The sequence below is a fragment of the Thalassophryne amazonica genome, chromosome 16, assembly GCF_902500255.1.
Source record: "Thalassophryne amazonica chromosome 16, fThaAma1.1, whole genome shotgun sequence".
Lineage (NCBI taxonomy): Eukaryota > Metazoa > Chordata > Actinopteri > Batrachoidiformes > Batrachoididae > Thalassophryne > Thalassophryne amazonica.
Genome location: NC_047118.1, coordinates 82,367,476 through 82,382,644, shown reverse-complemented (window position 1 = coordinate 82,382,644; position 15,169 = coordinate 82,367,476). Strand labels below are relative to the sequence as shown.

Here is a 15,169-nt window from a genome sequence, read left to right as displayed (position 1 = left end):
GAGAATATAACATCTTTGTTGTACAACTTTGTTACAAGGTCAAACGTTGATGTTGCGTGATAAAGGCCTTTTAATAATAACTCACTTAAAGAAATAATGGCAAAACTCACATGTAAGTAAAAAAAAACAACAAAACGATTAATCGAAAAAAATAATCGACCGATGAACTGATTACTAAAATAATTGTTAACTGCAGCCCTAATGTTTAGGCTGAAATAAAATGTCTTTCCTAAAAAAATCAAAGTCCGGATTTCAAAAAAGAAGAGAAAAAAAGACAGGGAAAGAAAACTAAATGAGGGAAAGCAGCTGCTAACCAAATTCTTTGAAAAGAGAGGTGAGCTTGAAAGCCAGCTATATTGAGTTGAGGTTCAGGTTGATGCTCCTATTTATTTGTGGACACTTTAAACTCAAAAAGTGGTTCACAGATTGGGATGAAGAACTGTGAAAATTGTTCCTTGGGTTGGAAAAGAGGTGAACAAATTTTCAGCAGTGATCCAAATCTGCCTTATATGTTTTTCCTTTTATCTCTTCTTTGGCAAGGCTGTTTTACATCATAAGGACCTGATGGAGATAAAAGTCAGAGTTCTTAATGTCCTGGGTTTGTGGACGTGGGCACTTTCCGAGTGCCCTGATATTTTATTTAAGCTTTTATTTAGTTTTAAAGGGAAAAAAAGCTTTAAATCTGTGCCAGAAGGTGACTTATTAAAATAATATAGTATATAGTAGTTGCTGTTTAAAACATAGAACATGAGTTTGTCAGTGTTGTTTTTAACTTCTTTGTTTTTAAATAGGACGATATTAAACAGCTGAAATTTTAAAATAGTTTGGTCAGTCTCTCATTGGAGTAAATGGTTTTAAACATTTTACTTATAAACTGGCATGTAGAATTTAATGCAGACATTTTTCTCTAGTTGTAATTTAGTTTTTCATTTGTAGTGTTTTGTCAGTTTTAGTGTAAATGCACATGAACGTTGGGTCCCTCCTGTTTTTCAGGGAATGATTCTGAGGAAATAATATTAATAAAAATAAAATAAAATCTGGGAGAATATTTGAAACTGAACTTTTGAATATGTGTGAGGAGGAATGGGAGACATTATTGTTAAGCGCTTTGAGCATCTGATGCAGATGGAAAAGCGTTATATAAATGCAGTTATATATAAATGCAGTTGGGGGGTCTGGGGGACCAAATTGCACAATTTTTGTAGAAAATTGTGCAATTTGGTGCATTCCTGTGCATTTTAACAGATGGGAATGCACCTAATTGCACCATTTTCTAGAAAAAATGGTGCAATTTGGTCCCCCAGACACCTCAACTCCATATTGCTCCCCCAACTTTAAAAAGGGTTCTGACTCCCAGATGTGATCGAAGGTATACATGATTTAGACCTGGTTTGACTACACATTAGACATTCAGTGTTTGCGTTAATAAAAAAGAACATAACAGTGTGTGTGTGTGGGGGGGGGGGGGGGGGGTCCTTCAATATGGCTAGTACCTAGGGCCCAGAATTTGGTGCTACACCCCTGATAAACACCCGCAAAGCACAAAAGTGACAAGAACATATGCAGCTCATTATTCATCACTGTTTTGTTGGCACATCATAGAATAAATCAACCAGAGTGTCACCTTTTGACACTTTAACACCTTGACCTTTAACACTGCTGTGTTACTGAATGGATCCTGATTAAGGTGTGTTTACACATAACCAAGACGCATTACGAATGTCATTTTTCTGTCATTCGTGACACATTCCTGACATTCTTAATGTGACTTAACGCATCTGAATAGGTTTCTTAATAGTGCGTGTTGGTGCGTGATATTCTTGATATTCGTGGAGCATGTTTTTGTCTGTCAAAAAATCTTCCACGAATGTCACACACCGTAATGGTGTAATGGTTCCTGATAATTCTCCAGCAACACTTGCCATTAATCGTAACGTGTGGTAACAGGTTGAAACAGTTCCTGAGGACACCTGATGCCTCTGCCCCGAATAATCACATTCGTGATCAGCGGCCAAGCATGTGTACTTTGTGGCAGTCGTGACTTGTCGTCGTTATGTGTAAATGCAGCATTACAGCTTAGTATAAACCCAAATCAGAAAAAGTCTGGATGGTATGTAAAATGCAACCACCCCCCCCCCCCCCCAAAAAAAAAACTAAACAAATAAACAACAACAAAATAAATGGATTTTTGCATTTACTTTGAATTCTGTTTCATTGTATACTGTATGAACCCAAGGTATTTCATGTTTTGTGTGTTTCACAATTTAACTTGTATACATCCATTCCTGCAGGTCAGGTCTGCACCGCATTCCAAAATAAGTTGTTACAGGGCAATTTAAGGCTAGTAATGAAGTAACAAAATTAAGTAATAAGTCCCTTCGGCTTCTCCCTTGTTTTCATTTGGGGTCACCATAGCAGATCTGAGGCAGATCTACATGTTAATTTGGCACAAATTTTTCACCGGCTACCCTTCCTGACACAACTCCATATTACATGGAGAACGGGCAGGGGTGGCAAGAATCTGTAGTGAATCAGTAGGCATTTTGTATTAGACACTACTACCTCCATAAGGTGCAAACAGACTATGCTAAACTCAAGCCTGGTAAGCAAGAAGGAAAGAAGGCACTGTTTTCCACGTTCGTGACCCCTGGGTTAGGCAGTGTTTCTGATTTTGGTTTAGCCTGTCTTCCTGTTTTATTTTGATGGCTGTTCCTAGTGTGTTTCTGTAGCTTTCTTCCTGTGTCTCTCTTCAGCTGTTTCTCATCACTAATTTGACATGACCTGTCTCCAATTTGTGATCGCACTCCCAGTCTATTTAAACCCCCGTGTTCTCTCAGTCCTTACCTGAATGTTGTGCTTTTGCCCACTCATATTTTCTTGTGTTTTCTCGTGCTTGACCCCTTGTTGGTGTACTTTATTTCCCTGAGTTTGTTTTTGAGATTGCCTGCCATTTATTGGAAACTGTTACCAGATACTTTTGATTGCTTTCTGTGTATTGCACCCTGCAACGTCCCTGATTCTGACAATAAAGACTACTTTTTATGGCAGCCCATCTGGGAAGCCATTTAAAAATGAGCCATTACCCTGTTTGTTCTTCTGTCAGCACTATGGACCTATATGAGGAAGCTCTGGTCAGCTCTTCAGTCCCAGAGTTTACAGCTCAGTTTACAGAGTTCTGGTCTCACTCTATGATTGTGTGATCTGGATACCAACCAGTAACCTAAGATGATGATGGGATGTCTTTGGAACCAGGTCCTTCTGGAAAATCTTTGGGTCCCGCAGCAATATGCGAAATGAAAATTAATTCGGAAGACGGACATGAGGTGTTCCATTTGCACCATGAGGGGACATTAGTTACGACGTTATGGTCATGTGGAATATTTCCCTGAGTATGAGCCAAGTATACAGGTCCTTTTCTATAGGACAAGACCGAGAGGACACCCATGGACCACCTGGCTGATTATTGGTTAATTTTTGGAAGACAGGGACTGTTTCAAATCAAGTCCCAGTTCGATTCCATATCCTCCTTCTAGACATACGTGTTTTTAAAGAGCACTAACATGGCACAGAAAATGTTTCGTGCTTTATACACTAAAACAACAACTACTGGCATACGAATACAGAGTATATATAAGGGAAGAAAAAGAACACAGACTGAAGGTTCACGAGCAAAACTGATCACACTTCAGGCAGAACATTTAGATCAAACACAACTTATCACAACTAGAACACATTACATCTGACAGACCGTAACTCCTGCTGAGCAGCGGTGGTATCCAGACTGTCCTCTAGTTCAGAGCGTAGGGCATTAAGCTCCTCCCCCAGGTCCCGCCGCGTGGCTTCGGTCTTCCCCCTGGCTGCTCTTTCAGCATCCAAGTCCTCCTGAAGCTCTGAAAGCAGCACCTCCAGCTCTCGAACCCGCTTCAGTGCTGCTCCACGCTGGCTGCTCTCTTCCTCCAAGCTGAAGACATCACAAAAAAAGACACATCAGGAAGATAATTCGATAAATTTTTGTACTTAAAAAAAAGTTGTCTGGGAATAGAATGAAAATAGCCACATCAACGAGTTTCAGACTCCAGAAGTAACAGCTGACAACCAAAAGGCACAATTACGACACTTCAGTCAGAGACGCTGATGTAAAGTCATTATTCCTTTATAGCAAATGTTCATGCAAGCTAAATATGTGACCAGTGGCTTTAATGGATTTGTCAAAGATTGCGAGGAGTGACGTGGACTTGTACACCTGACATGTACACAGTGATGGTAGTAAAATCCACTGAACTAGAACAGGATGGAGATACTTTGTGTGAAGATTTCACGAGCACTGGCATTACAAAGGCTAGTGGACATCTACAGTCATCATGCATGTTTGGTTGTAGATGTTCTATGAGGCAGTGACCGCGAAGCATCAGTGAAGCTTCAACACCAAAGTACCGTGCTGGAGTGACCTTTGATTGATGGTGGACCTTTAATTTTGCAATTTATTTATTGCTTCAGTAGCCTGATCTGACCTGACAGTAATCTGATATCAAGTGAGTGAGAGTTGCAAATTTGCTAAAAATAAAAAACCTAAGAAATCACACATACATAACTATTCACAGCTTCTGCCATGAAGGTCTGGATTGAGCTCAGGTGACTACTGTTTTCACTGAACATCCTTGAGATGTTTCTACGGCTTAACTGGAGTCCACCTGGGGTAAATTCAGTTGATTGGACATGATTTGGAAAGACACACACCTGTCTACATATAACGTCCCACAGTTGACGGTGCATGTCAGAGCACAAACCAAACATGAAGTCAAAGGAATTGTCTGTAGACCTCAAATCTGGGGAAGGATACAGAAGCATTTCTGCTGCTTTAAAGGTCCCAATTAGCAAAGTGGCCTCCATCATCTATAAATGGAAAAAATTCAAATCCACCATGACTCTTCTTAGAGCTAGCCACCCGTCTAAACTGAGCAATCAGGGGAGAAGGGTCTTAGTTCGGGAGGTGACCAAGAACCCGATGGTCACTCTGCCAGAGCTCCAGCATTCCTCTGTGGAGAGAGGAGAACCTTCCAGAAAGACAACCATCTCTGCAGCAATCCACCAATCAGGCCTGTATGGTAGAGTCACCAGACAGAAGCCACCCCTTAGTAAAAGACACATGGCAGCCCACCTGGAGTTTGTCAAAAGACACCTGAAGGACTCTCAGACCATGAGAAACAAAATTCTCTGGTCTGATGAGACAAAGACTGAACTCTTTGGTTTGAATGCCAGGTGTCATGTTTGGAGGAAACTAGGCACCATCCCTACAGTGAAGCATGGTGGTGGCAGCATCATGCTGTGGGGATGTTTTTCAGCAGCAGGAACTGGGACACTAGTCAGGGTTGAGGGAAAGATGAATGCAGCAATGTCCAGAGACATCTTGGATGAAAACCTGCTCCAGAGCGCTCTAGACCTCAGACTGGGGCAATGGTTCATCTTTCAGCAGGACAATGGCCTTAAACACACAGACAAGATATCAAAGGAATGGCTTCAGGACAACTCTGTGAATGTCCTTGAGTGGACCAGCCAGAGCCCAAACCTGAATCTGATTGAACATCTCTGGAGAGATCTGAAAATGTCTGTGCACCAACGCTCCCCATCCAACCTGATGGAGCTTGAGAGGTGCTGCAAAGAGGAATGGACAAAACTGACCAAAGATAGGTGCACCAAGCTTATGGCATCATATTCAAGAAGACTTGAGGCTGTAATTGCTGCCAAAGGCGCATCAAGAAAGTATTGACCAAAGGGTGTGAATACTTATGTACACGTGATTTCTTAGGGTTTTTTATTTTTATTTTTTAATAAATGTGCAAACAAACAAACAACAACACCCCCCCCGCCCCCCAGAAAAAAACAAAACAAGTTTTTTAAAGTTGTGATTATGGAGTGTTGTGAGTAGAATTTTGATGGCATTAACGGAATTTACTTCATTCTGGAACAAGGCCGTAACACAACACATTGAGGGAAAAGTGAAATGCTGTGAATAGTTTGTGTATCAAGTCCAAGTCAAGACCAAGACATTCAAGGATCAAGTGTGAGAACAGAACAATTAGGATTTTGTCATGATCAAAACCTGAGGATCAATACCTAAAAAATTTTTTGTCAGGAAGACTTTGCAAAAACAATGTCGGACTCTGTTGTTTTCTCTGGGCCCCTCCCCAATCAGACCGGGAGTGACATGTTTAGCCGCATGTTCTCCTTGAATTGCTGGCTGTCTGAGTGGTGTCCAAAAAATGAGGTGGGCTTCATTGATAATTGGCAAAGCTTCTGGGGAAAACCTGGTCTTGTTAGGAGAGACGGCATCCATCCCACTTTAGAGGGAGCAGCTCTCATTTCTAGAAATCTGGCCAATTTTTTGGGATCCTCCAAACTGTGACTGTCTAGCGTTGGGACCAGGAGGCAGAGCTGTGGTCTTACACACCTCTCTGCAGCTTCTCTCCCCCTGCCATCCCCTTATTACCCCATCCCCGTAGAGACGGTGCCTGCTCCCAGACCACCAATAACTAGCAAAAATCTATTTAAGCATAAAAATTCAAAAAGAAAAAATAATATAGCACCTTCAACTGCACCACAGACTAAAACAGTTAAATGTGGTCTATTAAACATTAGGTCTCTTTCTTTTAAGTCCCTGTTGGTAAATGATATAATAATTGATCAACGTATTGATTTATTCTGCCTAACAGAAACTTGGTTACAGCAGGATGAATATGTTAGTTTAAATGAGTCAACACCCCTGAGTCACACTAACTGTCAGAATGCTCGTAGCACGGGCCGGGGCGGAGGATTAGCAGCAATCTTCCATTCCAGCTTATTAATTAATCAAAAACCTAGACAGAGCTTTAATTCATTTGAAAGCTTGTCTCTTAGTCTTGTCCATCCAAATTGGAAGTCCCAAAAACCAGTTTTATTTGTTATTATCTATCGTCCACCTGGTCGTTACTGTGAGTTTCTCTGTGAATTTTCAGACCTTTTGTCTGACTTAGTGCTTAGCTCAGATAAGATAATTATAGTGGGCGATTTTAACATCCACACAGATGCTGAGAATGACAGCCTCAACACTGCATTTAATCTATTATTAGACTCTATCGGCTTTGCTCAAAAAGTAAATGAGTCCACCCACCACTTTAATCATATTTTAGATCTTGTTCTGACTTATGGTATGGAAATAGAAGACTTAACAGTATTCCCTGAAAACTCCCTTTTGTCTGATCACTTTTTAATAACATTTACATTTACCCTGATGGACTACCCTGCAGTGGGGAATAAGTTTCATTACACTAGAAGTCTTTCAGAAAGCGCTGTAACTAGGTTTAAGGATATGATTCCTTCTTTATGTTCTCTAATGTCATATACCAACACAGAGCAGAGTAGCTACCTAAACTCTGTAAGGGAGTTAGAGTATCTTGTCAATAGTTTTACATCCTCATTGAAGACAACTTTGGATGCTGTAGCTCCTCTGAAAAAGAGAGCTTTAAATCAGAAGTGTCTGACTCCGTGGTATAACTCACAAACTCGTAGCTTAAAGCAGATAACCCGTAAGTTGGAGAGGAAATGGCATCTCACTAATTTAGAAGATCTTCACTTAGCCTGGAAAAAGAGTTTGTTGCTCTATAAGAAAGCCCTTCGTGAAGCTAGGACATCTTTCTACTCATCACTAATTGAAGAAAATAAGAACAACCCCAGGTTTCTTTTCAGCACTGTAGCCAGGCTGACAAAGAGTCAGAGCTCTATTGAGCTGAGTATTCCATTAACTTTAACTAGTAATGACTTCATGACTTTCTTTGCTAACAAAATTTTGACTATTAGAGAAAAAATTACTCATAACCATCCCAAAGATGTATCGTTATCTTTGGCTGCTTTCAGTGATGCCGGTATTTGGTTAGACTCTTTCTCTCCGATTGTTCTGTCTGAGTTATTTTCATTAGTTACTTCATCCAAACCATCAACATGCTTATTAGACCCCATTCCTGCCAGGCTGCTCAAGGAAGTCCTACCATTATTTAATGCTTCAATCTTAAATATGATCAATCTATCTTTGTTAGTTGGTTATGTACCACAGGCCTTTAAGGTGGCAGTAATTAAACCATTACTTAAAAAGCCATCACTTGACCCAGCTATCTTAGCTAATTATAGGCCAATGTCCAACCTTCCTTTTCTCTCAAAGATTCTTGAGAGGGTAGTTGTAAAACAGCTAACTGATCACCTGCAGAGGAATGGTCTATTTGAAGAGTTTCAGTCAGGTTTTAGAATTCATCATAGTACAGAAACAGCATTAGTGAAGGTTACAAATGATCTTCTTATGGCTTCGGACAGTGGACTTATCTCTGTGCTTGTTCTGTTGGACCTCAGTGCTGCTTTTGATACTGTTGACCATAAAATTTTATTACAGAGATTAGAGCATGTCATAGGTATTAAAGGCATTGCGCTGCGGTGGTTTGAATCATATTTGTCTAATAGATTACAGTTTGTTCATGTAAATGGGGAATCTTCTTCACAGACTAAAGTTAATTATGTAGTTCCACAAGGTTCTGTGCTAGGACCAATTTTATTCACTTTATACATGCTTCCCTTGGGCAGTATTATTAGACGGTATTGCTTAAATTTTCATTGTTACGCAGATGATACCCAGCTTTATCTATCCATGAAGCCAGAGGATACACACCAATTAGCTAAACTGCAGGATTGTCTTACAGACATAAAGACATGGATGACCTCTAATTTCCTGCTTTTAAACTCAGATAAAACACAAGTTATTGTACTTGGCCCCACAAATCTTAGAAGCATGGTGTCTAACCAGATCGTTACTCTGGATGGCATTTCCCTGATCTCTAGTAATACTGTGAGAAATCTTGGAGTTATTTTTGATCAGGATATGTCATTCAAAGCGCATATTAAACAAATATGTAGGACTGCCTTTTTGCATTTACGCAATATCTCTAAAATCAGAAAGGTCTTGTCTCAGAGTGATGCTGAAAAACTAATTCATGCATTTATTTCCTCTAGGCTGGACTATTGTAATTCATTATTATCAGGTTGTCCTAAAAGTTCCCTAAAAAGCCTTCAGTTGGTTCAGAATGCTGCAGCTAGAGTACTGACGGGGACTAGCAGGAGAGAGCATATCTCACCCGTGTTGGCCTCCCTTCATTGGCTTCCTGTTAATGCTAGAATAGAATTTAAAATTCTTCTTCTTACTTATAAGGTTTTGAATAATCAGGTCCCATCTTATCTTAGGGACCTCGTAGTACCATATTACCCCATTAGAGCGCTTCGCTCTCAGACTGCGGGCTTACTTGTGGTTCCTAGGGTTTGTAGGAGTGGAATGGGAGGCAGAGCCTTCAGCTTTCAGGCTCCTCTCCTGTGGAACCAGCTCCCAATTCAGATCAGGGAGACAGATACCCTCTCTACTTTTAAGATTAGGCTTAAAACTTTCCTTTTCGCTAAGGCTTATAGTTAGGGCTGGATCGGGTGACCCTGGACCATCCCTTGGTTATGTTGCTTTAGACGTAGACTGTGGGGGGGTTCCCATGATGCACTGTTTCTTTCTCTTTTTGCTCCGTATGCATCACTCTGCATTTAATCATTAGTGATCGATCTCTTTTCCTGGTTCTTTCCCTCAGCCCCAACCAGTCTCAGCAGAAGACTGCCCCTCCCTGAGCCTGGTTCTGCTGGAGGTTTCTTCCTGTTAAAAGGGAGTTTTTCCTTCCCACTGTGGCCAAGTGCTTGCTCATAGGGGGTCGTTTTGACCGTTGGGGTTTTTCATAATTATTGTATGGCCTTGCCTTGCAATGTGGAGCGCCTTGGGGCAACTGTTTGTTGTGATTTGGCGCTATATAAGAAAAAAGTTGATTGATTGATTGATTGAAGATGGACTCAGAAGCTCATTACATGACATCAAATAGACCAAAAAAAAAAAAAAAAAATACTAAGACTGAACATTTTCTAAAAGTCTAAGAGCTACATACTGAGCACTTTTGACAGCTCACATTAGAGCCTATCAATACTTGCTAATACAATAACAATAATTATCAGAATTTTTAATTGATGTTTATACTTATTCAAGTTCAAGACCAAGTCAAGATCAAGGAGAATTGCTTTCATTCTGATGAGACCAAGTAAGTGAAAATGTGGTGTTGAAACCAAGACTGGACTTGAGTATTACAACACTACTATAATGTCTGGTCCAAAATGAGATCCAAGAGTATGACCTCAAGTATCCACAAGATATTGGCGGTCAAGGATTATCAGTGGGGGAATTTTGAAGGGGCCAAAATCTTATATCCTGATCACATCTAAAGGATGTTTGTCTTGAACTTTTTCCTCTAGTACAGTGGTCATCAACCAAGATTAGTTTTCATCCATCCGTTTTCTATACCTGCTTACTCCAATTAAGTGTGACGAAGGGCTGGAGCCTATCTCAGCAGTCATATTAAATTAAAAGGAAAGCTCTACAAGCACAGATGGGACATGCAAATAGGTTAATTTAGCAAACACAATAAGATCTATCAAGGTCAAAATGAAATTCAGCAGGATCTGAAGCATCTGTATTTTGCAAGTTTGAAATTAGGGTGTTAACGGCATTATGAGATTGAAGACATGAATAAATCAGATTTAAAATCACTCTCTGTGAGGTCTTTGGGGTATGCATTACTTTATTTTCATTCAGTAATTTAACACAGCTCTCTCACTTTACCAGGGATACTTTTGAATGTGAGGCATCACTGTAAAACACTTTGACCACAAAAGTTGTGTGTGGGCCGCCAGAAGAGGAGGTACTGCTGGCCCACCACCAGTTGGCGCTCTGCCTGAAGTGCGGGCTTCAGGCACGAGAGGGCGCTGCCGCCATGGACACAGCCGGGGGTGACAGCTGTCGCTAATTACCTCTTGACAGCTGTCACCCATCTACTCAACATCATCTCACTCCATAAAGACCAGACGTCATCTCCACCTCGTTGCCGAGATATCTTACTTCATTGGAGGTAATATCCTCAGCCGTTTTGCAATATTGTTTGTATATTGTGAGTGTTTGCAGGAGTACCGGTACCGCTGTCAGTGGAAGCTGAGAGAGCGCTAGAAGGCACTCTTTTCCTTGAGGAATCTTCAGTACTCTGCAAGTTATTGAGTGAGAGGTGGAGGTGGCATTCCCACCGTTATTGTTACTGGGTGTACACACACCCACACTTGACTGTCTTTGTTCTTCGCCAGCAGTACCAGATCCGACAGTCGGGGACGGTGATCACCTGGGAATTCGGGACTTGGCGGCTCCAGTATTCAGCGGGTTCTGGGGCGGCGGAAATCGTGTGGTTCCGGCTCTCCTCAGGACAGACGTCTTCTATCCTCGAGCCTGCCCACACGTCACCTTTGTGTATTGACAGTTGTGATATTCTGAGATTGTCTGTATGTTCGTTGTGCACATTCACAACATTAAATTGTTATATTTTGGCTCATCTATTGACCGTTCATTTGCGCCCCCTGTTGTGGGTCCGTGTCACTACACTTTCCCAACAGGATATCTCGGCCAGCGTCATGGACTCCGAGGGGCGTCACCCGGCTGTTGAACGACCAATGGGAGAGCAGGGAGCGCAGGCGTCTGCAGGAGAGGTGATTGGTGAGCTGCAGCACATTCTCACCGCCTTTACGGCTCGGTTGGATCAAATGACTGAGCAAAACATCCTCCTGAACCGCAGGGTGGAGGCTCTCTCCGCACAGATGGCGGCGAGCGTTCAGGGCGCTGCTGCAGCTCGTCCTCCTGCCGACCCTGTGCAGGATATAAATGTTCCAGTGGTGGTTCAACAACCCCTCCCACCATCCCCTGAAGCATACATAAGCCCTCCTGAGCCGTACGGAGGCTGTGTGGAGACGTGCGCGGACTTTCTTATGCAGTGTTCGCTCGTCTTCGCACAACGTCCCGTCATGTACGCGTCAGATGCTAGTAAAATAGCTTATGTGATTGCTCTGCTTCGGGGTAAAGCACGCGCCTGGGCTACGGCGCTCTGGGAACAGAACTCACGGTTGTTATCAGCATACACTGGGTTTGTGGGGGAGTTCAGAACAGTGTTTGATCACCCTAACAGAGGAGAGACCGCTTCAACAGTGCTGCTGTCAATGAGACAGGGACGCGAGAGTGCAGCCGCTTATGCAGTCAACTTCCGCATCGCGGCTGCAAGGTCCGGCTGGAATAATGTTGCGCTCCGCGCCGCCTTCATAAACGGACTGTCGTTGGTTCTGAAGGAGCAGCTGGTAGCTAAGGAGGAACCGCGGGATTTAGATGGGCTTATCGATCTCGTTATACGGTTAGACAATCGGTTGGAGGAACGCCGTCGGGAGCGAGGCGAAGGACGTGACCGGATACGTGCCGCCCCTCTCCCTTCCGGGTTCGAAAAGGGGCCGCCCTCCCCACGCTCCACAGCCGCAGCGCTTTGTGGGGCAACAGCTCCCCCTGCTGACGTTGTTAGGGAAACGCACAGGGCCAAAATGGGGAGGCTGATCCGTGGAGAGTGTTTTCTCTGCAGCTCAACTGAGCACACACAGAGAAACTGCCCCAAACGGCCAAAACGACAACACTCGCCCTTAGAGACTGGGCTAAGGGGGGTCAAAACATTCAAGTGAGACACACACAAATTGCCACACGACTCCCAGTCACAATCCTGAGCGGAGATTTAACCCTTCAAGCCCGAGCACTGGTGGACACGGGGTCAGAAGGGAATCTGCTAGACAGCAGATGGGCAAGGGAGGTAGGGCTCCCTCTGGTGGCGCTTCCTTCGCCATTGCAGGTGCGGGCACTAGATGGCACCCTCCTCCCTTTACTCACACACAAGACACAACCAGTAACTCTGGTGGTGTCTGGAAACCATCGGGAGGAGATTGAGTTTTTTGTAACTCCTTCTACTTCCTGTGTGATTTTGGGCATCCCATGGATGTTGAAGCACAATCCCCGGATTGATTGGCCGTCTGGGGTGGTGGTTCAGTGGAGCGAAACCTGCCATCGGGGGTGTTTAGGATCCTCGGTTCCTCCCGGTTCACAGGCTAAGGAGGAGGTCAAAGTCCCTCCCAATCTGACGGCAGTGCCGGTTGAGTACCACGATCTTGCTGACGTCTTCAGCAAGGATCTGGCACTCACCCTTCCCCCACACCGTCCGTACGATTGTGCCATTGATTTGGTTCCAGGCGCTGAGTTCCTGTCCAGCAGGCTGTACAACCTCTCACGACCTGAGCGCGAATCAATGGAGACCTACATCCGGGGCTCATTAGCTGCCGGGCTGATCCGGAACTCCACCTCCCCGATGGGGGCAGGTTTCTTTTTTGTGGGCAAGAAAGATGGCGGACTTCGTCCATGTATTGATTACAGGGGGCTGAATGAAATTACGGTTCGCAACCGATACCCGTTGCCATTGTTAGATTCCGTGTTCACCCCCCTGCATGGAGCCAAAATCTTTACTAAGCTGGATCTTAGAAATGCGTATCACCTGGTTCGGATCCGGAAGGGAGACGAATGGAAGATGGCATTTAACACCCCGTTAGGTCACTTTGAGTACCTGGTCATGCCGTTCGGCCTCACCAACGCCCCCGTGACGTTCCAAGCCTTGGTTAACGACGTCTTGCGGGACTTCCTGCACCGATTCGTCTTCGTATATCTGGACGATATTCTCATCTTTTCTCCGGATCCTGAGACCCATGTCCAGCATGTACGTCAGGTCCTGCAGCGGTTGTTAGAGAACCGACTGTTTGTGAAGGGCGAGAAGTGCGAGTTTCACCGCACGTCTTTGTCCTTCCTGGGGTTTATAATCTCCTCCAACTCCGTCGCCCCTGATTTGCGGCGGTGAGAGATTGGCCCCAACCAACAAGCCGTAGGAAGCTGCAACAGTTCCTCGGTTTTGCTAATTTTTATAGGAGGTTCATTAAGGGCTACAGTCAGGTAGTTAGCCCCCTGACAGCCCTGACCTCTCCAAAAGTCCCCTTCACCTGGTCGGATCGGTGCAAAGCCGTGTTCAAGGAGTTGAAACGACGGTTCTCTACTGCGCCAGTTTTGGTGCAGCCCGACCCTAGCCGCCAGTTCATGGTTGAAGTGGACGCCTCTGACTCAGGGATAGGAGCCGTGCTGTCCCAGAGCGGAGAGACCGATAAGGTTCTTCACCCGTGTGCCTACTTTTCACGCAGGTTGACCCCGGCTGAACGGAACTATGACGTCGGCAATCGAGAACTCCTTGCGGTGAAAGAGGCTCTTGAGGAGTGGAGACACCTGTTGGAGGGAGCGTCTGTGCCATTCACGGTTTTCACTGACCATCGGAACCTGGAGTATATCAGGACCGCCAAGCGGCTGAACCCCAGGCAAGCCCGCTGGTCACTGTTCTTCGGGCGTTTTGACTTCCGGATCACCTATCGCCCCGGGACCAAGAACCAGAGGTCGGATGCCTTGTCCCGGGTACACGAAGAGGAGGTCAAAACTGCACTGTCGGATCCACCGGAGCCCATCCTGCCTGAGTCCACTCTCGTGGCCACCCTCACCTGGGACGTGGAGAAGACCGTCCGGGAGGCCCTGGCACGGAGCCCGGACCCAGTAACAGGTCCGAAGAACCGTCTGTACGTCCCACCAGAGGCCAGAGCTGCAGTCTTGGACTTCTGTCACGGTTCCAAGCTCTCCTGTCATCCAGGGGTGCGAAGGACCGTGGCAGTTGTCCGGCAGCGCTTCTGGTGGGCGTCTATGGAGGCAGACGTCCGGGAATATATCCAGGCCTGCACCACCTGTGCCAGGGGCAAGGCAGTTCACACGAAGGCCCAAGGACTCCTCCAGCCGCTGCCGGTGCCTCATCGCCCCTGGTCCCACATCGGCCTGGATTTCGTCACGGGCCTCCCGCCGTCCCAGGGCAACACCACCATCTTCACGATAGTGGACCGTTTCTCCAAGGCGGCCCACTTCGTGGCCCTCCCGAAGCTCCCAACAGCCCAGGAGACAGCAGACCTCCTGGTCCACCACGTTGTCCGTCTGCATGGGATACCCTCCGACATCGTCTCAGATCGTGGTCCCCAGTTCTCCTCACACGTCTGGAGGAGCTTCTGCAGGGAACTGGGGGCCACCGTGAGCCTCTCGTCCGGGTACCATCCACAGACGAACGGACAGGCAGAGCGGGTCAACCAGGAACTGGAA

The 15,169-nt window shown here is 44.9% G+C and overlaps 1 protein-coding gene across 1 annotated transcript in view; it reads right to left on the bottom strand.

The window, feature by feature from the left end:
• LOC117528774 (myosin-11-like) overlaps positions 1-15,169 on the bottom strand; it is a 392,454-nt gene that overhangs the window by 186,550 nt on the left and 190,735 nt on the right. The window contains 1 exon segment of the mRNA XM_034191402.1: positions 3,749-3,961. Coding sequence (XP_034047293.1) covers positions 3,749-3,961 — 213 coding nt within the window.